The 23,931-nt window shown below is 48.2% G+C and overlaps 2 protein-coding genes across 7 annotated transcripts in view; one reads left to right on the forward strand and one right to left on the reverse strand.

The window, feature by feature from the left end:
- FBXO15 (F-box protein 15) overlaps nucleotides 1-5,391 on the reverse strand; it is a 47,510-nt gene extending 42,119 nt beyond the window's left edge. Inside the window, exon 1 of one of the 6 annotated variants that reach the window (XM_027576765.1) lies at nucleotides 5,361-5,391. Coding sequence is in view for 3 of the 6 variants with exons in the window: in XM_027576763.2 (XP_027432564.2) it covers nucleotides 4,723-4,850 (128 nt within the window). In the remaining 3 variants the exon portion in view is untranslated. Of the gene's footprint in view, nucleotides 1-3,593; nucleotides 3,615-4,700; nucleotides 4,924-5,360 lie in introns of those variants that run through there. The other 5 variants (XM_027576763.2, XM_027576760.2, XM_027576761.2 and 2 more) reach the window with 5 other exon arrangements.
- Nucleotides 5,392-5,514: 123 nt separating this feature from the next.
- TIMM21 (translocase of inner mitochondrial membrane 21) lies at nucleotides 5,515-11,548 on the forward strand. Its single transcript, XM_027576767.2, has 6 exons — nucleotides 5,515-6,080; nucleotides 8,593-8,655; nucleotides 8,754-8,851; nucleotides 10,691-10,764; nucleotides 10,851-10,956; nucleotides 11,053-11,548. Exons 1-6 carry the CDS (start codon nucleotides 5,783-5,785, stop codon nucleotides 11,146-11,148), a joined length of 735 nt encoding a protein of 244 aa, XP_027432568.1. The 5' UTR covers nucleotides 5,515-5,782; the 3' UTR covers nucleotides 11,149-11,548.
- Nucleotides 11,549-23,931: the final 12,383 nt, after the last annotated feature.

Below are 23,931 nucleotides of genomic sequence, written 5' to 3' on the forward strand. Positions count from 1 at the left end.
AACATATATTTTTAAATGATTTAAAAGCACTCCTTATTTTAAGTCGTTAACTTCTTGTAAATTCTGTACCAATCTGTATTACATAGTCAAAAATCAAGTATCTTTAGTTGACAGAGGGTTCTAACACATAAGCTTTAAATAAAAGGCATTTCTATTACTCCTCCGTCAAGTAATACTATCTGCCGGGATTTCCCAGCCAGTGACCCTTGGACCCCTGCCATTATTCATGGTCATCCAAGGAGTCTGGGGGTCTGTATATAGACATTGTATGTGAAGACTGAGGAAAGCTTCCTTAACTTAAATGAATACTGCTGGGGGGCACCTGGGTGGCTCAATCGGTTAAGTGTCTGCTTTCGGCTCAGATCTTGATCTCAGAGTCCTGAGATGGAGTCCCGCATCGGGCTCCCTGCTCAGCGAGGAGTCTGCTTCTCCCTCTGCCTGATGTTCCCCCTGCTTGTGCTCTCTCTGTGTCAAATAAATAAATATTTTTTTTAAAAAATGAAGACTGCTGGGGGGTTCTCAAATATAAATTTGTTTAAAAGCATTAGTAAATTGGGGTGTCTGGGCAGCTCAGTTGGTTAAGCGTCTGCCTTCGGCTCAGGCCATGATCTCAGGGTCCTGGGTTGAGCCCCGCATTGGGCTCCCTGCTCAGCGGGGAGCCTGCTTCTCCCTCTACCTGCCGCTCCCCCTGCTGTGCCCTCTCTCTCTCTGACAAATAAATAAAATCTTAAAAAAAAAGGCATTAGTAAATTGGTAACAGCTTCTTGCCACACATATTTCTGCAATCAAAAAGTATCAAAAAAATAAAGTCTATTACATCCTAAGTCCTTTCCAAGGGAGTCGAAGAAAAGTAAATTAATATGCTGTATCAATCCGTTTCAATCTAACAAACTGGCAAAAACCAAATAAAGAACATCTCATTCACTGCTGGGAGCACAAATTGGTATAAACAGTATGGAAAACCAAATCTGGTAGTGTTTATCAAGAGCTTAAAAGGCACTTGTATTTTTTTAAGCCAGGAATTTCACTTGTACAAAATATATCCTTAAGCAAGAAAATGAGCCCAAAAATGTGACTCGAGAGAGTCTGTCTCAGAGTTGTCTGCACTGACGAACTTCCAGAGACAGTACAGGGATTGGTTAAACAGCCTGGCTCCATACAGTGAACAAAGCTCAGCCAATTAAAATGGACAGTTTCAACACAGGTGAAAGTGTCTGAGACAGAAACGAGCTCATGATGCCTTCCAGATGTCTGCATGGCTTGGTCCCTCACCTCCTTCAGGTATTCATGCAAATGTCACCAGCTCACTGACAACTCCTCTCTCTCAAACTCCAACCCATACTACACACACACACACACACAAGATGCATGTGCACACACGCACTCTAGGCCCCCTCCTTATTTTTTTCCTTAGCACCTATCACCATCCATCACTACACATCTTACTTATCTACTCCGTTCACATCACTGGAATTGTAAGCTCCCCATCTGCAGGTCTTTTGCACAAGTTTTGTTCACTCCTGATTCTTCACCCACAACATCCTGGCATACAGAGACAGTCAATAAATACCCGCTACATAAATAACATATCAGTTGAAAAAAGCAGGCTAACTCAGGATACACTACATAATCATATCTTTGATCTTGTCTCTTAAGAGAAAAAGTAAATACGCACAAAGGAAAAAGTTCTGGAAGGAAAGACAAAGAAAAATCTTACAAGGTTTTTGGGTGGTGGTTGTTTTTAAATGGGGGCTGAGGAATTGAAGGGCCAGAACTCCATGCATTTTCTAGTATTACTTAATATATTGAATATGCAATGAACTGTGGGATTTTTATTGTTTTAATTTCAAAACGAGAATCCCATACACGAGAAGGTTTGGACTCACAGTGTGATAGCATAATCCTTTAGGGCAGGTACAGTGGTTCCAAAGGCATCCACACAGCTGGAGGACCAGCTGCCCTGAAATCTGGGGGCACACCCAAAAGCTCAAAAGTTCTTTGAAGTCTCTTAATTGATCTTAAGAATTAATGCAAATGTTGCATTCTACTGGATAACTTATCTGTGGTTGTCTTATTGTACAAATGTATTATATTACTTACCAGTTAAATTACTTAACATTTTTCCCAAAGCCACTGCATTAATTTTACACGTCAGGAGGATGCCCCATGCATTCCCACTGGCACCTGTTTGAGAAGTACAGCCTTTCTCTAGCTGTTTTACTTATCCAGAATTAAAATAGATCTCATGAATCCCTATTTCACAAATCAGAGAAGACTATAGTTCTAACAAGGCACTTACAGTGACTCATTCAAGGTCCCAACATAGAGGCCAAGAGCCCCAGAGACTTTCCCATCTCCCGACTGTCCTTCCAGAGCTCTCCTGACTGTACTATATTATTATATTCTATATCTTATCAGTATGGCTTTTGGTATTATTGAAAGTACATCTCCATTTCTCCATAAAATAAACCAAGTGCACATTTTCAAGGGACACACAATTAACAAATCAGTCAGTTCCATGCATGTCCTCATGTAGATTTATGTGTCTACAAAATTAAGTGCATACTTAGCTGACATAATTAGTAAGATGACATTTAGTTTAAAAACAGTTTTTAAGTAATAGATTTTGCCTGAGAGCTTTGAATAAATTCAATATTTAAAAAATTTACCTTCTTTAAAAAAAAAGAAAAAATTATCTTCTGTCCCTAAGTTTTGATACTTGATAAACCAAAGAAACTAGATCAAGTCGAAATTAAGCCAACCTGATATCCTTTCTGCTATTTTTCTCACAGTTTATGACATTTACACATGTTCACATTTTTTCATTAAAAAGGGAGCTGATTCCTTATTAAAATCTAATTTTTCTGCAGTGAGACAATAAAAATCACCACCTACTTAGACCATCTGCAATCATTCTTGGCAGCTGATTTTTCTTTCCCATAAAGAATGCAGACCTCACCAAATCACAGGTTGACATGCGGGCTCCAATGCCAGGCACTCTAATTACATCATTACCAAGAAGTTCGCTCAACTTACAAAGTAATAGAAGATTCATCACATAAAAATCATTCTGCTCCCCACTGACAGAGCTGTATATATAAAGACTAATTTTAGGAATCGTGGCAAATTGATTTAAAGTTCGAGGCTCCAATTTAAATGCCACTGTTTCTCTCCTACAGAAGTTTTGAAGGCACTGTCACCATTTTAGTTCTCACGAGGCTTGTGGTATGTCGAGCATTGCCGCTATTCTCAAGAACCAACTATTACCATAATACTAAGGTGCAGAGAACCACTTCTGAAACCAGGGTAAGTGGGTAATGGACCCTAGGATGAACATGGGACGACATCCTGGAGATTCGGGAAAACGCAAAGTAATTTAAGTTATTGAACTGTTAAATAACAGAATCATACTTTATACATAAACATAGACATTTGGTTTGTTAGAAGGCATAATACACATGAGTTTTCCTATCTTACAAATCATGAGGACTTGCAAGCAAAAAGACTCCTCAAGAATGCAAATTGTTCTTTGTATTGTCCCTCCACCTGGCGAACCAATTGGGATGATGGGCATAAAGCGAGGAACCACTCACCATAAAACGAGAAGAATCTGATAAGGTACCACGATAGCACACTGACACCTCGAACAGACTGGATCTTTCACTGGGAAATGAACCTGAATCATTACCCTTGGAGTTAAGCTAAAGATCCTTTTGGAACGGACCTGCAGCCTCCCGCTTCCTGCCCCTTCCCCATCTCCTCAAAATTGCCTTCTCTCGCCCTAGAAGAGGGCCACCCTTCAGAACCAGGGCGCCCAAGAGAAATGCAGGAGATGGGTCTCTAGACACCAGGACAAGAACACAAGCCCAGCACTTCGTCAGGAAGACAGGCAGAAGGGGATTAGGGATGAACACGAACGGGGGGCTATCAACAGGCATCCCTCAGGGTTTGCTTAGAAACCGGCCGCCTGGGTGGCTCAGTTGCTAAGCAGCCAACTCTCGGTTTCAGCTTGAGCCATGATCTCAGGGTTGCGAGCTTGAGCTCCACGGTGGGACTCTGCCCTGGGCGACTAGCCTGCTTAAGATTCTCTCCCTCCCTCTCCCTCTGCCTTCCCCCCCGCCTCTCTCCAAAAGAAAAGAGAAGAAAATGCAGAGGAGCCCTCGAAGCTGGAAGTGCAGAAACTCTGCCCCGGGAAAACACGCTCCCAGGCCAACCCACCCACCAGAATTATCTGCTTAGGGGCTGTGTCCTCCGTTCACCAACCACGGGCGGGAAAAGAAAATTGGTAAACTTCTCAAAAGAAGATTCCACTTTCCTAGCTTACAAACTCCTGAAGAGGACGAAAGGTGACTTCCCGCCCCAGAAACACCAAGGAGCTTGGGGGACGCGTTCTGAACGGGTGCCCTCCCGCGACCTGCAGGTACAGGCCTGTGACAGGCACCTGCCCTCACAGGTGGAGCTCATCGGCGCGGCGAAGCGCAGCGAGGCTCCGCGCCAGGGTTCCCAGTTCCCCCCAGTGCCTAGAACTGAATGAAGAGAAGGAGGAAGACTGTTCCCCGGGGAAGCTAGTCTACTTGTGTCAGGACTGGGGGTAACTGCGCGTTTCCAAGTTGAGGGAATTTCCTCCCGCCATTCTTCAGAAACACACCGCGCTGGGCCGAAGAACGAAAACAGAGGGGGAAGGGTGGCGGGGTACTGACCCGACCCGCGGCCCCCAGTCACCTGATCCCGGCGGGCCCGGCGGCCTCCCGGTCAGTCCCCGGGGCCGCGCCGGCGCCGCCGGGCGGCAAACGCAGTGCCTGGAGGCCGAACCAAAGCTGCTGCATGAGCCGGCCGCGTCCCGTCGCCATGGAGACCCGGCGGGAGCGCCCGAGGCGGAGCGGCCGCCGAGGGAGGAGCGCGCCACCCGCGCCACGCCCCCTCGACGCCGACGCCCTCGCCGTCGCCTGTGCGTAAGGGCGGGGCGAAGGGCGGCACCGCCCTTCCGCCGGCCTCAGGAGCTGCTCTAGAAACTTCTGGGGCCCTGCTTCTTCCCACGCCCCACGGCCTGAAGCTGAGGACGCTGCGTGGCAAGCGGACCGCTGAGTTTCGGCCACTGGCGTTGGGCACTGCGGCGGCCTCGTCCCTACCCCCCGCTGGCTCTGGGGAAGTTTGTGCTGCTTCCTGTCCGCTTTTCTTGGGGAGAAACTGAAACGCAAAGGCTACATCATTTGCCCATGACGAGGGGCAAAGCCACAATCAGACCGAGAATTTCCCAGTTTACAGTCCTCCCAGAGAGTCACAAGAACACCCAGCTTATAATCGCTAATTTGATTTTTGTCAGTTGCGGTTACTCCGCCCACCCCTGCGGCGCCACATACGTGCAGCGCAGGTGTCGGGAACTCTCGAAGGTAGCGGAAGGGCCACGCTCTCTGGCCGCCTTGCACTACGGGAAATGTAGTCCTGGTGCCTTTCCTGCTCTGTGAAGGGGGAGGGCCTCGAACTACTATTCCCAGGACGCCTCGAGGTTTCCCAGGTTACTTTGCAGAGGCATGGGGGGTAGTGTGTGAACGTCGGTCCGGAAGGTGATTAAAGCCCTTGAATTCGATTAAAAAGAGCATGGAAGGGAAGAGGAAGTGGACGCAGCTTCTTTGGTGAGCTAACGTTTTTGCCGAAAACGCCGTGCAGAATCACCCTTGTGAATGTGTAGCCCTGAGTACACTCCGGCTGCGTGTGTATCGGGCCGTGAAGCTTTGCTCTTCGTAGTTGGCACCTTTCCAAAGCGGAGCAGTTTTCTGTGATCATGATTTGTACTTTCTTACGAGCTGCACAGTGTGCGGAGAAGCTGCGCAGGTCGTCGGGGAAGCGGTGGTTCCCGCCACACTTGGTGCCTAACAGAGCTTGCCTGAAGACTGCGCCCAGCCTGAGCTGGGCTGTGCGAGAGCGAAAGGAAACGGTGCAACCCAGGTGTATCCTTGGAGTCACCCAGAAAACCATCTGGACGCAGGGGCGGAGCGCGCAGAGGGTAGGGGACGACGGCGGCAAACAAGTGTCTGTGCACAGCCAGGGACGGGAAGCCGGCGTCTCCACGTCACAGAAAGGTAACGGGGTGGTCGGTCTTTTCAGCAAACGTGACGAGAGCTACCAGGGCGCTTCCACACAGGTTCGGTGCTAAAGCCAGGAAGACCGTTCAACACAGTTCAGAATTGAGAAAATAGACCTGCAGTTTCTTCACAGACTTGAACTCGGATTTCAGAGTTGATTTTTACATAACTTTGTTGAATTATGTCTAGAAGATTTTTCTCAACTTTATCAGTTTTAGCGTGGAGCTGTATAAAACTTAACCATTGTTTGAAAGTTTATCATAAGTAGATTTCACAGATGTCCGTTACCTCCGTTGAGTTTCCTGCTCACTCCCTCAGACATTAAAACCACGTATGAGGCACACTTCCCCAGTTTCACACAACTGAAAATTAAGACCACATTTTCCTAATCCTAACTTCCTAATAGCCACGTCAGTGCTCTTTAAAACAGCCGTTCACGAGTATTTCTTGACCTTCCACTTTCTCTATGCTCGACACTTGAACAGATGCTAATGGGTGTGCCAGGGAGTTCCTGTACACAGATTAGCACCTGATGAAGAAGAAGGTAGATACAGAGTGGAACAGTGAAAACACAGTAATTGTGCTCCGGAGAGAGTACCGGCGAGCGTAACATAGACACAGAGTAATTGGGTGTAATAAACAGGTATTATTGAGGCATAACCGGTATGGATTGGCTCAGGTGGGTCAACTCAGCACTGCTCTTGAATGACTCCTGTGCCCAGATGTTGAGACAGACTCAACATGGGCAGTAATAGAACATAGATAATGGGAAAGGCAAAAATTTAGCTGTCAGGAAAAGTCAGAGTTTTCATAGATGAGCTAATGAATTTAATGTTTATTGTTTATTTCTTCATTTCTCAAGTAATCTGTAGAAAAAATAAGTAAAACGGAAGCAAACGGTTGAGACGCCACGATTATACCATGCAAAGATGCCTATTGTTAATTTTGCTCTATGTCATTTCAATACATGAAGTCTTTAACGACATTAACAAAAAAAAAAGGTATGCTATCAAGTGTGTAATCTGCTGAATATGTAAAACACATAATCATTCATTCAAATAGCCTGAACAGGGTTGTGAGGGATGATTGAAAATCCAGCACGAATGAACAGCCTGTATGCAGAGGGCAGAGGCACAAGTGTCAAAGAGCGTCTGTGAGGTCTTCTGGCTCCAGCAGCAGTGCTGCTTACACTGCAGATGGGTCCTACTGCAGAGTCCTGTCCTCATCCGGACCCCATTCAGAGGTGACAGCCTTCCTGGTGGCTCAGTGAACGAGTGGGAGCAGTATTCCCAAATGTGGGATATGCTGCCCGCAGAGTACAGAGGGACCTATCACAGCGTGGGTATGGGATGCAGTAGTTTCTTTTATTTGGGATGGGGTGTCTTAGCATGCCCCACGCAGTGTACCCCTAAGAGTTTTGCATATGTGGTCGGTGAACCCTGGATCTGCTTTCTGGGCTCATCCCCCCACCACACATACACACTTGGAGTACATGTGTTTACCAAGCTTTCTGACACACATGCCCCTTGTTACTTTGGGCTCGCTCTAACATGATGGCGTAAATAGAATGGACAAATGTGATGTTTTGCAGAATGTCCACAACAGTGTTGTCCAAATAAAACTTGACTCAGTGATGGAAATGTTCTGTCTGTATGCGGTCTCTGTGTGGTAGCCACTAGCCACATGTGGCCATTCAGCACTTGAAGTGTTGCTAGTGTGATTGAGGAACTGAGTGTTTATTTAATTTTAAGTTAACTTAATTGTAAAATTAAACTCAAATAGCCATGTGTGGTGTGTGGTTACTGTACAGGACAGCCAAAATCCAGAAGGTCCAGGTCCCTTAAAACGAGGTAATAACAAGTGGGAGACCTAACAGATCCTAAGCAAGGCCATACACGTGCACTGTAGTCTGGGTCATGTCCCCACAAACCCTGCTGCTCCTTCTCAGTAGAGATGCCGGATCTGGACAGGTTCTTCATTTTCTAAGTTTATTTGCTTCACAAATCTGTCTGGCCAAGCAAATTTCTGTTCTAAATTCCATTCTGTTTATACTGTGTGCGCAGCCAGTGGGGGGTGGGGGTGGCAGGGTGGGAAGTGACTGTGAGAGTTGAGGTCTGTTTCGATCCCTTGGACTGCAGCTGACAAAGCAAACACTTGGTCTGTGAGCGGCAGAATGTGCCCGGCGCTGCCCAGTCTGTATCGTGTTTTCACGCCGAGGGCCTGCATCACTTGTTCTAGTGTTTCTTCGTCTGAGAAAGTAAAGAGGTATTAAAATTGTAATACTAAATAAAGTACAGATTCCCTGGCCCAGAACTCTACCGAGGTTCTTTTGAAAACTTTCTTCAGGTGGTTCTGATTCACAGGGAGGCTTGGGAGCAGCCACTCCAGAGCACACGCAGACCCCCACATGGGGTCCCGAGTCCACATGTCCCCCACTAGAAGTGCTGAAGCCGTGAGTGCTCCCGCCTGTCAGGCACACATCTAACTCAGCTGTGCTTTCTCTCCACAGTGAAAGAAGCTGGAAGAGATTTTACCTATTTGATTGTGGTGCTTTTTGGAATCAGCATCACAGGTTGATCACAGCAAGTACAATACCAACCCCTAAAATCTTTTAACTTAACATTTGTCTTGCTCTTGCTTTGCTTGATCTTCTTTTTCTATAATTTGCAGGTGGCTTGTTTTACACAGTTTTCAAAGAACTTTTTTCTTCATCAAGCCCTAATAAGATCTATGGGAAAGCCTTAGAAAAATGCAGATCACACCCTGAGGTTAGTCTTCCAGATGGAATCACACACACTCTGAAGATGGGGAAAAAATGCCCCCGGGGCCGGGGCGGGGTGGGCAGGGAGCCAGAACACACACATTGGTTCTGAGAGTAGTGATGTTTGTATGATAATAAAGTCATATGGTTGGATTGTGATTATGTTATTAGCTCTCTGTTCTGTACTTGAAATGCTTTAGGACCCCCTAAAGGTCTGTGTAGCAGTGTTTTCATTCTAATTATACAAGAGAGTCACTTGTCATAGATATTAAATGCTTAGACCTTGCCAGAGTATTAAACTCTTGTGGTAAGTTTCTAGCCCTGTAAAAACCTGATCCATGAGCTCGTGATCATAATAGTAATTATTGACACTCGCTGAAGGCACATTATGCACCAGGCACTACACTCAGTGCCTCATCGTTCTTGGCTCTCACAGAAACCGTTTGTGTTAAATACTGCAACTGTTTGGCTTGCAGAAGGGGAGACCGACACTTCAGAGATTAGGTGTTGCTGAGATTGCCGAGCTGTAAGCGGGACAGCCAGGACCTGAGCCCAAGTTTGTGGGACTCCAAAGCTTATGTCTTGAGCGCAGCCTGCCCAAAGCATTCCCTGGAAGGAGGCTGACGTATGGAAAAGTTGCCCACGTTCTGTTAGGGGTCCTGCCAGAAGGAAGGCTTTCCGCGATGCCTTCCGGTCACAAATAGCCAGCACAGCCATTGTAGCGCCAAGAGTTCCTACTCCCTGGGTGGAAGGCTTCAGCGTAGAAAAATATTACCCATTGAAATCTTAATCTTTATACCTTGAAGGAAAACAGCAGATAGCACCAAAAACTATCAGGGCAGCTTCTCACACATACCCAGGTGTGTGAGAAACAACACGCACCACCCCGTGACGGGTGAGGTATGAAGCTCCAGGTGCCCTGACTGGTTTCCCTGGGGCCTCACCTCCGCTTGCTCCACCTGTTTCTCCAATCCTGTCAGGGAGGAGACCTCAGGCATCTTGCTCTTTAAATCTGTTGATTTCTTACCATTGGACTGTGGGCTGTCAGTGAGAACCATGGAGGAGGAGGCAGAGAAACACATCTCTGAGTATGTGGGAAATGAGCAGGGAATAAGGAAGGTTCCAGTTACAGTTACTTTTTTTTGGAAAGGCTCCAAAGTATTTGCATTTTAAATTCAAGAGGAGCTACATTTCCATGTCATTATCAGTTTTCCTGTTAGGAATCATGGTTTCATACCTCTCGATCTGAGGTGATTATTGCAGGCTTCTCCGGGTATCTGAAAGTGGCGCGCTCCCATGAAAGCTCTCATTTAAGTCAAGGGCGTGAAGCAAGGGCACAGCCACCATTTTCTGAAAGCAAAGAGGCCTTTGGGTTTTGTTCAGTTAGCAAACAGGTACTAATGTAGGATCTTCTTTAGAGTGAAGTCGTGAAGCAAACATTTGGATAGCTGGAGAAACCTGTACTCATTATCTTTCACCGTCTTTAGTGACTCAAAAAATTGTCTTGTTCTTGTACCTTTGAGTATTAGACCCCATGAGATACATTTCACTAAAAACGTTCAAATGTGTGTTTAAACATTTGCCCACCTTGTTGTGCCTGGTTTTTGTGGGAAGTAGGAACACCTGTTGTGAAGCCATCGGTCACACCACAGGGTCACCGACTAAAGTGCACAAAAGACGTACTTGTGGAAGCAGGTTTTTCATTGTTGGGAGTTGTCATTTTGAAAGGGTCCCAGGCTTAATTTGTTTTCTTAAAAAAATTCACTTGATTTGTCAGAAAATATTACCCTGGGAAGCGTGAAAGGGCGGAGGCCTTACCGAGTCCCACACTGCATCTGTCCCACAGGTCATCAGTGTGTTCGGCGAGCCTGTGAAGGGCTACGGGGAGGCGACGCGCCGCGGGCGGAGGCAGCACGTCAGGTACCGCGCTTCGCGTGCGTTCCAAAAGCTCGGGGTCATTTTTAAGTGACAGGAATTGAAGCTGTGCTCTTTCGTTTTCTTGACAGTTTTATTGAATATGTAAAGGATGGGCTGAAACACATGCGCGTGAAGTTCTACATCCAGGGCTCTGAGCCTGGGAAGCAAGGAACAGTGCATCTTGAAGTGAAGGAGGTGTGGGGACTGGGTGGGGACCGAGGGCTCTGGGGCCTAAGCGGGACGTAAGCCCTGGGGACAAAAGTTACACCTGGAAATATGTTTGTTTTCCAGAACCCAGAAAGTGGCGAGTACGAATTTCGATATATATTTGTTGAACTTGAGCCCTACCCTAGAAGAACTATTGTCATTGAAGATAATCGATCCTGAGGTGATTGCAGGGCCCCAGCAAGCACGGCTTCCGGGCAGATGTGGCATGGTGTGGACCCCCAGCCCTGCTCTTCCCTGCTCCTCCCGAGTCTGTAGAATGAGGCAGGACAGAGTGTGTAGCTCAGAAAAGTGAATGCAAGTGGGTAGTCATTGCATTTAAACACAGTGAACTGGAGGTTCTCTTGTAGAGGGCAAAATCATGAAGTGGAACATAGTTTATGCTCTCTGAATCGATCATGGACAGTATTTCTGCTCTAGTTAATATTCTCTTTCATGATAAGAAATCTTCGTTAATTAAAAATTTTACACCATGTAAATAAGAGAAAAGAGTTGACTATTTTATGCTTTTATGTTGTATAACTGTATAAAATCTGTGAAATAAAGTCAAAACTAACAAAAAGATGTCAGAAGCAGCTTGTTTCCATAGACTTCGGAATCTGACTTGAACACATGAAAACATTTGAGGACTGTAGGAAGTTCAATGACAAGTGCACATGATAAACGTACTCCACGATGCCTGTGGAAAGGCTGTAGTAATGTAGCGTATCTTGTACTTCATCCTCGGTGAGTGGGCACACTGTGTGCGGTGGGAGAAGCCCACACCCGCTGGTCAGGGGGACTGGTCCCTCAGGTGCACATCAGACCTCGCCATTCTGGCTGGTTAGTACGACAGCGAGAGGACAGGTGCAAGCGTCTGACCACAGATGGCATCATGGAGTGTCCCCACGCCCTTTAGAAGGGGCACCCCTCCCAACTGCCAGAGGAGCATGGAGACCAGTGAGCGTGGTGCAAGTATATGTCAGAATGCCTTTCTGGGAGATGACAACTCTGTTTTAGCTCAAGCATTGACGGGTGTTCTGGAGAAAAGTGACCTCACAAGAGTGTAGTCGTGACTGTGAAGTGCCCGTGCACTGGGAGAGTTCTAGAAATGTCCTTATCTGTGGGGCACGGGGGTGCGGAGGGCCTGGTACATCATGTGACAACAGCATTAAGACTTTTCTCCGGTAGCAAGGGAGAGCATCAGAAACGAGCAGGAATGGAAGCGACTGTGTCTCTAGAAAGGGAACTGGTAGCTGTGTGGAGAATGAGAGCCGGGGAAGAGGCCAGCGTGAATAACGGGCAGTTCGGACGACAGGATGAAGCTGGAGAAGGTGCTACCGTGGAGACGTTTAGCGGGTAGGAGAACAGGACTCTGCAGCCAAGCGGATATAGAGGGAGTGGCCCAGAATAGCTCTCAGGTCCCCCCGGAGTGATCATAGGAAGTTCAGGAAGGGAGCGGAGATAGTAAGTTGTGCATCTACCTTAACAAGCAGGTACCTGAGTCAGCCAGGTGGCTGGTCTAGAAGCAACAGGACAGTCGAATCTGATGCTCTCTGGCCTAGAGAAAGAGGTCGGAGAGCCCTGCAGGGGGGAAGTAGCCGAAGCTGACAGGGTGAGTTGTCCGGTGCAGCATGCAGGGGCCGAGTGGGGAGGGCACACCCCCCAGCCCCTATCAGGGTTAACGCACACTAAGGATTCATGGGTCTCCGCTTTGAATTTTGAACTTGTTTTGTCTTTTTTCTTGGGTTGTTAAAGATGAAAGAAATTTGGGGACATGCAAAAGAAAAGGAGGCAAAGAAGACACTGAAAGGCAGGGAAGAAAGGGGACAACGATAGAGCAAAGTCCCAGGGGACTGGATTCAGCAAACTGGAGGGAGGCGGGGGTCTGTGCGTGTGACGAGTTTGGAGGCATCCCCAGCCTGGGTATGTCATCAGCCAAGAAAATGCTCAAAGTGGGGTTGGGACTTGGAGCGGGGGATGAGGTTCGGGATAGCCTCTGAAGGAAAGAGAGGAGACGGACCAGGGAGTCGGGGCCAGGGTGAGATCAGCCCCAGAACATGTGTGGGGCGGCAGCCGGCACAGACATGGCACCCGCGGTCACAGGGACAGAATGGAGAGGCAGCTGCTTGGGTCCTAGGTGTGAGGCCGTGGCGCTGCGGGAGAGCGGGCTTGTCTCCCGGGCAGATTGTGAGCTGCTTAGAGAAGATGCAGAGGGCCTCGCCTGCCCAGGGGGCAGCGCTCACAGGAAGGGGGCAGGGAGCCGTGCAGCGAGCCTCCCTTGCAGCCACGGGCCCAGACACACACCAGACACAAGCCCACGCCACGGCAGAAAGCATGCGCTTCTGCTGGGGCATCCGGTACCCGGGTGCGATGCGAGGGAGTGGGATCCCTGCCCCACACCACACAAGCCTCCATTCCACGCAGATTAACGCTTTACAACGCACATTATCTGTGACATTTGTGGGAAGGACTCCATAAGACAAAATTAGAAACCACGAAGAAAAAGATTGATCTTAAGATTCAGAACCTAATCAGAGGAGCGCCTGGGTGGCTCAGTCGGTTGAGCGTCCAACTCTTGATTTTGGCTCAGGTCATGATCTCAGGGTGCTGGGATCCAGCCCCACGTCAGGTTCTGCGCTCGGCACGGAGTCCGCCTGTCCCGCCCCCTCTGCTCCTCCCCACAACTTGCCCTCTGTCTTTAAATAAATAAAATCTTAAAAAAAAAAACCTCATCAGAAAAAAAAGTAAGCCGCTAATGAGAACACTTTACAGCCCATATAGCAAAGAAAAGATTACTTAACAACGAACTCCAAAACAACCAGTGAGCAAGAAGCAGCCACCTAGTGCGAAAGTAGGCGCCATCCCAGAACAGTGACCAGTGAAGAGGAGACATGTGGAGCTAATGAGCTTCGGAGAATACCTTCAGCCTCACTCAAGAACGTGCCGCATGGGTCACTGGTTTCCATCTGCCAGATCGGTAAACACTTTGTGGCACCTGCTGGGGAGCTCGCTCTGTACTGTTCAGAAAAGTGGGAAACGCAGAACGTCCCCTACTCAGGCCTTCCTCCCACTAGGCGTCTAGAACACCTCCGGCGCACACACCAGGAACAGAGTAAGAGCAAAAGCCTGGCAAGTTTGGACGGAAGCCTGAAGAAAGACACTGCGATACACAACTTCAGTCACCATGTGTTATGGTCTGAATGCTTGTGTGTCCCCCAAATTTCACATGTTGATATCGTAACCCCTGGAGGTGATGGGGTTAGGCCGTGGGGCCTTTGGGAGGCAACTAGGCTGTGAGGGCGTGGGTCCCGTGAATGGGGTTAGTGTTCTTACAAAAGCCCCCAGAGAGCTCCCTAAAGCCTTCCACTGTGTGAGGACACAGCAAGAAGCCCGGCGGCCCAGAAGACAGCCCTCCCTGGGCCCTGTGGCCCCCTGACCTCAGTCTCCTAGCCTGCAGAGAGGTGAGCAGTAAACTTCTGGCTGTTGTTTCTAAGCCACCCGGTGTGTGGCATCTTCTTAGAGCAGCCCGGACCGACTAAGACACCCTGGCCCCAGAAGCAGAGGCAGCCATGCCTCATGGTACAGTTCAGGGCGCCAAGCGAGGCGGGGACCCCCCTGTATTTAGACAGTGTGAAAGAAAAGGAACCAACGCAGTTACATACATCAGCACACAGGATACTCACAGATATTTTGAGCAAAACCAGGCAAATCGGAAAATACTAACGTGCATGTTGACATTTTTATGAAGTCTAGAAACACTCAAAAGTAAATAAACTTAGTGCTTGGTGATGCATCCCGATGTGGCAAACCCCATAAAGCGGTGCGAGGGAAGATCAGTCCTCGTCTGGGGGGCGGGAGGGGAGCCTCGTGGGGCTGCTCACGGACAGGAGCTCAGGCTGGGCGCTGCGGCCGGGGCTGTTCACGCCGCTGTCTTGCTGTTCACCTGCCGCCACACGCGGGCAAATTCACGCAGATGGCAATGAAGCTTTTAAGTGCGGGGTTCTTCACTGTCATAGACCCCAAAGCCCAGCCCTGCACTGGGTATTCCCTTTCTTACAGGAGACTCCGAAAACTGCCTAAGACGTGGGGGCCTTGAAGCCCACCCCTGCGTGCAGGTGATAACTTTTATCCGCGCCAGACAAACATTTCAGGATGGAAACTTGAGACCACTTCCCCCACCAGGCCTGTGTTCCAGGCCTGAGTGGGTCCTTCAGCCTCGTCTCAGCCTTCAATTCGACTTACCTGGTTTCCCTGAACCCTGGAGTCTCCCCAAGCTCCAGACACTAGCAGATACACGAAAACCCTCTTTTCTGTTCTTCCCCACTTATACTGCCTTCCACTGTTGTCTTCTCCGTATCCTGAATTGTGTCTGATGTTACAGGTTTGGCTACATATCTGTTCTTCCTCCTGAGTTTGTTTGTTTTTAAAGGTTTTTATTTGAGAGAGACAGAGTGTGTGAGCAGGGGGAGGGACAGCGGGAGAGGGGGAGAATCTCAGGCGGACTCCACGCTGAGCAGGGAACACGACACTGGACTCGATCCCAGGACCCGGAGATCACGACCTGAGCCGAAATCAAGAGTCGGCTGCTTAACAGACTGAGCTGCCCAGGCGCCCCTTCCCCCTTCGTTTTGAATCCATTTCCTACCCCCTGTCCCCACGGCCCCCGTGCCGGGGTAGGTATCCCTAGCTGCCATCAGCTGGGAGGTCAGAATCATCTCCTAAACCACCGTCTGTGCCCCGAGTTCCTGCCCTCCCCTAAAATCAGCTCTGCCTGAGTCTCCCCGACCCTCCACATGGCTCCTTCCCCCAGGGCCAGCCTCTTGTCTGTTCAAGCCACCCTGTTCCAGCCCCGCCCCCGGGCTCACTTCTTCACACCCTTACATTCAAGCCTCACTGACAGGTTGTTTTAAGACCCGCGTGTGTTTTACTAGTAAATATTCTCGGCTACTCAGAATCTTCTTAATGCTTAGCAACTGGCCATGTGCCCATTCCTCTCCCACCAAAGCACTCATGGAAGCTATGCTTTTCCTGGGCAAGATGTCTCCTTCCCTTGGGGGCATTTTCAAAAGCCATCTACAGAATTCCATACAATTCCACACAAAAATTAGAGCCACAAGGCATATTTTATGGCAATGCCTTTACAGAGCAGAAAAAAGCCAGATCCCCCCCACCACAGGCCACATACGTTTGTGGAGCAGAAAGCCCCTCCTACCCGCATTCCCTCCTCTGGGCCTCACAGCCGCATGGGCTGACCAGGGGCTCCCACGGAACTGGGGGGAGCGTGGGGCTTCGTTATTCCCAGGAGCCGGAAACAGGATTTCTCACTCAGGCATTTGCTCTTCCCACACTTCCTGGGTCCACCTGCGGGGAGCAAGGGAGAGAGGCTGCTACCCGCTAGGGGTTTGGAACCAACCTCCAGTGATTCCCATCATGGCTCACCTCCCACTGCACCTCCCAGCCCTCGTCATGTACAGACGCGACATGTAGACAACACTCCTGGAAAGGGGAGTGGGTGACAGCCTGAGGGAGAACCACTTAAGGAAATAATATTTTCCTTCCTGCTCCGTGTGATCGCCATGCAGCCGGTCAATGTGGGGCTCCTCGTGTGTGAGACATCATGACAAAACCTCCACAGCAGGTGCGTAAAGCCCGGGGCTGGTGGTGCGCCCTCCCACGGAGACCCAGCGCTGCCAGTTCAAGGCTGAACCAAATAACCCACTGCCTCAATATCCTTAACTTAATCACGACCTTTGTCTTATAGGATGACACTCGCAGGTTCTGGGGATTAGAATGTGGACATATCTTTTGGGACCCTCCATTCTGGAGGCAACCAAAAGCATCGGCCAAGCAATCTGCTTTGTGTGACCTTGAAACCATGGATTTGAACCCTGGGTGTTTAAGCATTACTTCATGCTGCTTTACCTCTATAGTTCAGCTTCCTCATCTCTCAGAGAAGACAACAATATGACTGCCTATGGTTTTTGTAAGGATTCTAAGAGGCCATGTGGAAGGTGTTTCAACAATATTGCAGCTACCAATGTGTCTCTCATCTTCCCTTTAGACCGCAGCCAGAGAACACATCACTGCCATCTTGGACCTCCAGTTCTTGGGCTATTTGGAAATAGTAGGTTCTCAAAAAATGTTTGTTAAATCCAAGCCATGGATAGAAACATCCATAGTTCGGGGGCACCTGGGTGGCTCAGTTGGTTAAGCACCTGCCTTCAGCTCAGGTTATGATCCTGGAGTCCCAGGATCAAGTCCTGCATCGTATTGGGCTCCCTGCCCAGTGGGAAGCCTGCTTCTCCCTCTGCCTCTCCCCTGCTCATGCACACTCTCTCTCTAATAAATAAATAAAAAATCTTTAAAAAAGAAAAAACATCCATTGTTCTAATGCAACATGTCACTCAGAAGGCAACTGAGAAGTTGCAGAATTCCTGGTAAGCCAACTCTAAGAAACAGAAAACCACGAAAATCTGTGGATGCAGCCCCCTAACATCCCTGCATCAGTAAAACACAATAACAGCCAAAATAATGTCAACCTGCTGCCTCTAGAAGGTTGATATGCCTCCAGGAGCAGGATTGGCAGAAAAAAAAACACACTAGCTCTTCGAGGTGTATATCTGTATATGGGCAGCAAAACATGGTTTATGGAACAACCAACTTGTAAGACATCTTACTTCACAACATGACAGAAAAAAATGCAAAGAAAAGAAAGTAATATTCTGATCAAATAGTTACTAGAATCACAGTAAGTGGCTGCATTCATATCTATTGATTTGACCCGAGACTTCCGTTCTTTTAGGAAAGATTATTTCCATGGTAAAACATTTCTTTGACAGCAATGCAAATGCTGTGACCGTTTACTTGTAAAGTGCTGCAGAAGCAGCTCAGGAGAACCATTTGCATTCATCAGATGCAGTGGATATTCTGCAGTTATCCATTGATTGTCCAGAGCGGTATCCCGACCCCACCTGGAGACCCCACCTTTTCACTGTGTAGCACTGATGCTACCAGCCAGTCAGTTATTTATGTGGAGCTTGTAGGGAAGGTCCCCCCCAAATTTCCCTGACACCCCGATGCCTTGCTGAGGCACTGTGTCTCCTTTTCCACCAATATCCTATTTTCAGATTCCTCACCCAACCAACTTAACAGTTGGTTCAGCGTCCAACGCTTGGTTTTGGCTCAGGTCATGATCTCAGGGTCATGGATGGAGCCCCGTGTTGGGCACCACACTCAGCTTGGAGTTGGCTTGAAAGTCTCTCCCTCTCCCTCTGCCCCTCCCACTCATACACTCTCTCTCTCTCTCTCAAATAAATAAATAAACTCTTTAAAAAAAAGGTAAAAAAAGTAAAGCTGAAAAGCTCAAATTCATCAAATAGAGAGTGCAGACTTCATTCCTTGCCCTGGGTATCCAGCCCTGCACTGACTGCACACTGACTGTTACTTGGCATGAGCCGCGGCATCAAGTCATGGGAGGGGTGGCATGATGAGTGAAGAGAAGGATCATAATGATTTTTGTCAATAATGATGCTCTAGTCCCAAGAGGGGTCTCACTTATGAGAATGCATTGTTCATGTTCACTTACTGTTCCCGCCACACGAAAATGCAGCAGAGGGAATGTCCATTTATTTAAGCACAATTGTCAGGATTGTTTTGGAGATAAGTAAATGCTGTCAAGTAAATGCTGAGTGAGGCATATGGCTTTCTTTTTTTTTTATTTTAAAGATTTTATTTATTTATCTGACAGGTAGAGACTCAGCGAGAGAGGGAACACAAGCAGGGGGAGCGGGAGAGGGAGAAGCAGGCTTCCCGCGGAGCAGGGAGCCCGATGCGGGGCTCGATCCCAGGACCCTGGGACCATGACCTGAGCCGAAGGCAGACGCTTCACGACTGAGCCGCCCAGGCGCCCCACGGCATATGGCTTTCTGTCTGTAGAGGAGACTCTGAAGGAATATATTGATTTCTCAATGAACCAAACAGGAACCCTGGTCTTTGGCACAGATGATGAAAATCAGCTGTTTTTCCCTGAAGTGGCGGGTTGCTGCTGTGATGGACCACCAGTAAATGCTGTTCATTTTCCTCAGCAACAGTTCAGATAAAAACGATAAATGTAATTAAGCTCAATGTCACAGTCACTGGTATAAATTTGTATTTATCCTATAGATAATATGAAATGGATATAAATACATAAAAATAATTATGTCATGTCAGTAGTTTCAAAGAATATACAGATTGTATATTAATTTTCATTTCAAAGCATTATAAAAATGTTCATTTTTGTCCTTATCAAAAGCAGTTGCATCATTATTTGTGTTATTAATACTGCTTTGCTTTATTGCTAATTTACTTATTCCAGGAATGCCGGGGCATTTGCTAAGGGCCTGTGCAGAAGCTTATGGTTAACTGTGCCACCTGGAGGCGGCGGCTTTCGGCGCTCGCGTTAGGGAATACCAGTGGGGGCATCTGACCACGGGAGCAAGTGCAGTGCTTGGCTGGATTGCATCCGTCTTTGAAGTGTTCTTGATTTGGTTCCTGTGGTTACAACCCTGAGGACGCTTCTCAAGTGGGCTGGGGGGTTCCTCCTATACAAAGGGGACCTGCAGACTTACTGACACTGCAGACTTACCGAGTTTCAGTGAGAGATTCAGGATTCCGTGTGCACGGAGCTCTGAAGAATAGTTAACCAGGAGTCAAATACCTCATTATCCAGGTGACTTTAAACAGAAGCTCATGCCCCGAGGAAACAGCAGGATGCGATTGCTCTCATTTAAAATCCATCAAGCCGCAGGTCCCACATTTTCTCCTCTGTTGTGTCCCCTTCCCTCCACCGCTACCTCTGACTCTCTCCACTCTTCTCTCTCATCTCCTGCTTCTTCCTGCTCCTCGTCTTCTCCCTATTCTCTCCTTAACAGACTACAATAAAGACTTATGTCTAGCCAAGACCCCCTTGACGAACATTAAGCTCCTTCTTGTTAATTTCAATCAGGCAAGATCAATTTTGTGGGTCTCACTGGATCGGGAGAGGTGAGGATGCATCTCGCCCAGTGGAAGAAGCACAAAATTAGAAACAAGCCGCTTCATGAAGTCAACTAAGGGATCCAGAGCATCTCACTGATCCTCTAATGCCTACACCAGGACCCCATCTCAGTCTCAGACCAGTTCCTTAAATGTTTATTTTCCATTCACAGTGAGTAGGACCAGAGACTCGGTCTACTTTTCTTAAGAGAAGCAATGCAGCTTTACCATCAAACATTTCAGGGGTGGAACTGGGGAAGGCTTCACATTCTTTCCATCGGCTGGGGCCTGGGGAAGAAATAAAGCGACAGCGGCTGTATGCCGTTGGTGGGCTAAACCACAAGCCCAGTGGAGGGAAGCAGCTGCAGGTGGGAGCAGGACTGTCTGCCCAGTCCCTACCATCAGAGTCTGCACAAAGGAGCGCTCAGCAAAGCCCAGCTCATCTTCAGTCACCATCTTGTCTCAGCCCTTCCGGGGCCACTTCTCCACCCAGCTCTTCCCTCATTCCTACCCTGTCCTTCCACGGCTTTCATCGTCCTGTTCTCTCTGCACCTGGTGCTGGTTCTCTTTCTCAAAATTTGCCCCATGGATTTTATTAGATTTTCTACTTTATTTAAAAAAAGAGTGGGTCAAATTTTCACCCAAATTATTGGTCAAATAATTTTGAAAAATGACATTTTAACTTTTAAACAAAGTTAAAAAGACTTCTCGACTGCAGGACTTCTAAGGGCATGTATGTGGCAACTTATAATGATCAGCATCTAAGGGAACGTTAGAATGAAGACTTACACATTTATTCCAGGGTAGAACCTCCCCCAACAGGTGCACACACACACCGCCCCACACAAACACATGGAATGTATACATGTTTATACCTGAAGGAACAGTCACAAGGAAGGTGTTACCTTAAAGTGTCTAACGTTGCATTTGAGGGGGAGGGTGGTGTTGACATGGATATAAAAGTTGTAACACAAGGGACAAAAGGTGTGGGGGGTAAAATTGTAAGTTCAGCTTTGGAATCTGAAATGCCGCTGATACACGGATGTCCAGCATTCGGCCACAGATTCAGACCTCAGAAGAAAGGTCGGGGATGCAGACACAGCTCTGGGACTTGTCAGCACAGAGATGGTTCTCTAAAGACGGAAATTTAGAGACCCAGAAGGAGAGACAAGACCAAACAGGGAAGGAATAAAAATACTTGAAGACACGATGGCCAAAAACAATTCTGAAGTTAGTGAAAAGCAACAGCCTGCAAATCCAAGAAGCTCTGTGAGAGACAAAAGACCAAGAAAACTACACATGGGGGGGCACCTGGGTGGCTCAGTGGGTTGAGTAGGGGACTCTTGATTTCAGCTCAGGTCATGATCAAGGGCCACGGGATGGAGACCTGAGTTGGGTTCTGAGCTCCGGCAGAGTTTGCTTGAGATTCTCCCTCTCCCTCCCATTCTCTCTCTCTAAAGTAAATAAGTAAAATCTTAAAAAAGAAAAGAAACTAGATGTGGGTATGTCGGGCTCAAACTGATGGAACCCAAGTAAAGAGAACCGTTTAAAATGGGCAGGGAAAAGAAGACGCGTTACAGGAGGGGAACAAAGAACTAATCTGTACTGAGCGCTGTTTACTCCTGGGGGCTGGAGAACTGACCGAAGGGGATTCAGAACATTCGGCGGTAATGATCGCACAGATACATGAAACTGTAAAACTCAACAATTCTTACCAGCTGCGCGTTCTGTATGTAAATGATACCTCCGTTTAAAGGGGTAAGCAGAGTGGCCCGAGCTGGCAAGACCCAGGACTGGACTGTTTCCCAGGTCGGCTGCTGCAGGGCTGCGGTCAAACTTCCAGCCCAGAACCCAGGGCTCCACCTCAAGGACACCTGCAGCGGCCCCGGCAGCCAGAGGCTCACACCTACTGCGCATCACAGTCACGGGGTGGGGGGCTCAGATCCAAGCCAGGCCGCCCGAATCAGTGTCTGAGGTGTGGCCTGGGGCATCCCTGATTTTAGGCGCTCCGGGGGTTCCCTCTCTGAGCCAGACCAAGGACCCCGACGGTATTTCTCAAAATCATCAGATCCTCAGAATAGCTTTAGAGCTTTCTGAAACCGGATGGCTTCCAGGGGGCCAGGGGTGGGGCCGTAGGGTCCCCTGCAGCTGCTGAAACCTATCACCACAACAGGGCTTGCGGCTGCGGAAATGCAGCCCAGCGTTGCGAGATCCAGGCCAGGCCAGGGCCACACCCCTCGGAGGCCCCAGAGGGAAAATCCTACCTGATCTCGTTTCGCCTCTGGCGGTGGTCCGGGTCCTTGATTTGCGGCTGCATCCTTCCAGTCTCTGCCTCCCTTGTCACATGGCCTCCTCTCTGTGTGTCCACCCCCTTCTCCTCCCTTAGAAGGACACCGTCACTGGATTTAGAGCCCCTCTGTGTCATCTAGGAGGGCCCATCTCAAGATCCTTAATTACACATGCAGAAGAATCTTCCCAAATAAAGTCACAATCACATGGTCCAGATATTAGAACACGGACATCTTTTTTGAGGGGCCACCATTTAATCAAACACTATGGGGCCCAAGAATCTGTCATTTTTAATGGATTCCCTCTGTAATACGGATGAATTAGAAACAATTGGCTAAGGCCATGCCCACCACTGGCTCTCACTGCCTCAGCGAGCTCTTTGTTCTCTGCATTTCCCTGTTGGTTTTGTCTCTGTAACTGGGCTGTCTTTTTACCGGGGTTGGGGCTTTGGCTGGGATTGCACAAGCACCCCATGGCGGGATGCGCATCTCTGAGAGAGGAGGCCCAGGGTTGCAGCTAAGCAGCTCCTTCTCCAGAACCCCACCATGTGGGTCCTACTCGCTCCACAGCCACGCTGCTCAGGCGTCTGCTCCCATCTGCTCGCAGCACATCTGTGGTCATTGAATAAGAATCAGCGTGCAGAAGGTTAACTCCGTTTTGGAAGGACGTTTACCTGCCGCAGAGGTAAATTACTGCACTACACCTGGTGCGAGCAAAACAAGTTGCCATGAACGCAGCTTTCGTGGGCTCCCGGTGCGCCGGGAGGGAAGTAGCTCGCTGTGGGCCAGGAGAGGTTTCCAGAACCATTTTTTTGGCCCTCTGAGCCTTGCTGCGTTCCAGGCGCTGGAAAAGCCACTCTGAGTCAAGTGTCAAAAAGTGATAGAGTGTGTAATGAACTATGTAACTCACAAGTTACCCCCCAAAACTCGAATTCAATAGAGTGGCCTCTTTTCTCTCCCGAAAACCATTAAACCACAGATGAGATCACTCCACAATTACCGTGCCGTATCAGGATGGAGCCCAAGGAGGGAGCCTCGGTCAGAAACAACCAAAAGGATTCAACAGCAGATGATGGCCACAGTCACCCATCTGCTCAAGTTTAAAACCACAGTGGAATTTCCGAGTTCAAAAAGACAATTCAGGCCTGTCCACCTCAATGCCTGTTACAGATGTTATTATGAAGACCTCGTGACATGATTGCCGGAGGGAAATCCCACCCGTGATTTTTCTGCTTACCTGCAATGGACTTTAGAAACACCCTTGGCTCTTTATGGAAATTGGGACATTATGAAGTTGTATTCATAGACACCGACAGTACGTTACAATTCATGGGAGACAGCCTTCGGATTTGAGCATATTTGCAGAATGAGAAGGAAGATTGACTAGTTTAATGTGCATAAAGGCTTTAGCTTAATTAGATTCTGTCTCTTGGTCAAAATAATATACATAGCAGAAAGGAAATAAGTCCTTAGCTCTGAAGCATTTTTAATATGCCATTCAAAGTCCTTGTTTGAGATTATAATGAGCACAACGATTTAGAGAAGTACTAAAACCCTTTAGTATGTCTGCTTTAAAGCCTTGTCATGGGGTTCAAGTACATTCCAAAACTTACGGCCTGAATGGGAGGAGTGGTTTTTTTCAGCTACGAAATCTGTCCTC

The sequence above is a fragment of the Zalophus californianus genome, chromosome 14 (assembly GCF_009762305.2).
Source record: "Zalophus californianus isolate mZalCal1 chromosome 14, mZalCal1.pri.v2, whole genome shotgun sequence".
Lineage (NCBI taxonomy): Eukaryota > Metazoa > Chordata > Mammalia > Carnivora > Otariidae > Zalophus > Zalophus californianus.

What these genes read in the sequence shown, in the direction of transcription:
- TIMM21 (XM_027576767.2), top strand. Translation starts at nt 5,783, where the DNA reads ATGATTTGTACTTTCTTACGAGCTGCACAGTGTGCGGAGAAGCTGCGC. An exon ending in GGGCGGAGGCAGCACGTCAG is followed by an intron (nt 10,765 to 10,850) that starts GTACCGCGCTTC and finishes TTTTCTTGACAG; the next exon opens with TTTTATTGAATATGTAAAGG. An exon ending in TGCATCTTGAAGTGAAGGAG is followed by an intron (nt 10,957 to 11,052) that starts GTGTGGGGACTG and finishes TTTGTTTTCCAG; the next exon opens with AACCCAGAAAGTGGCGAGTA.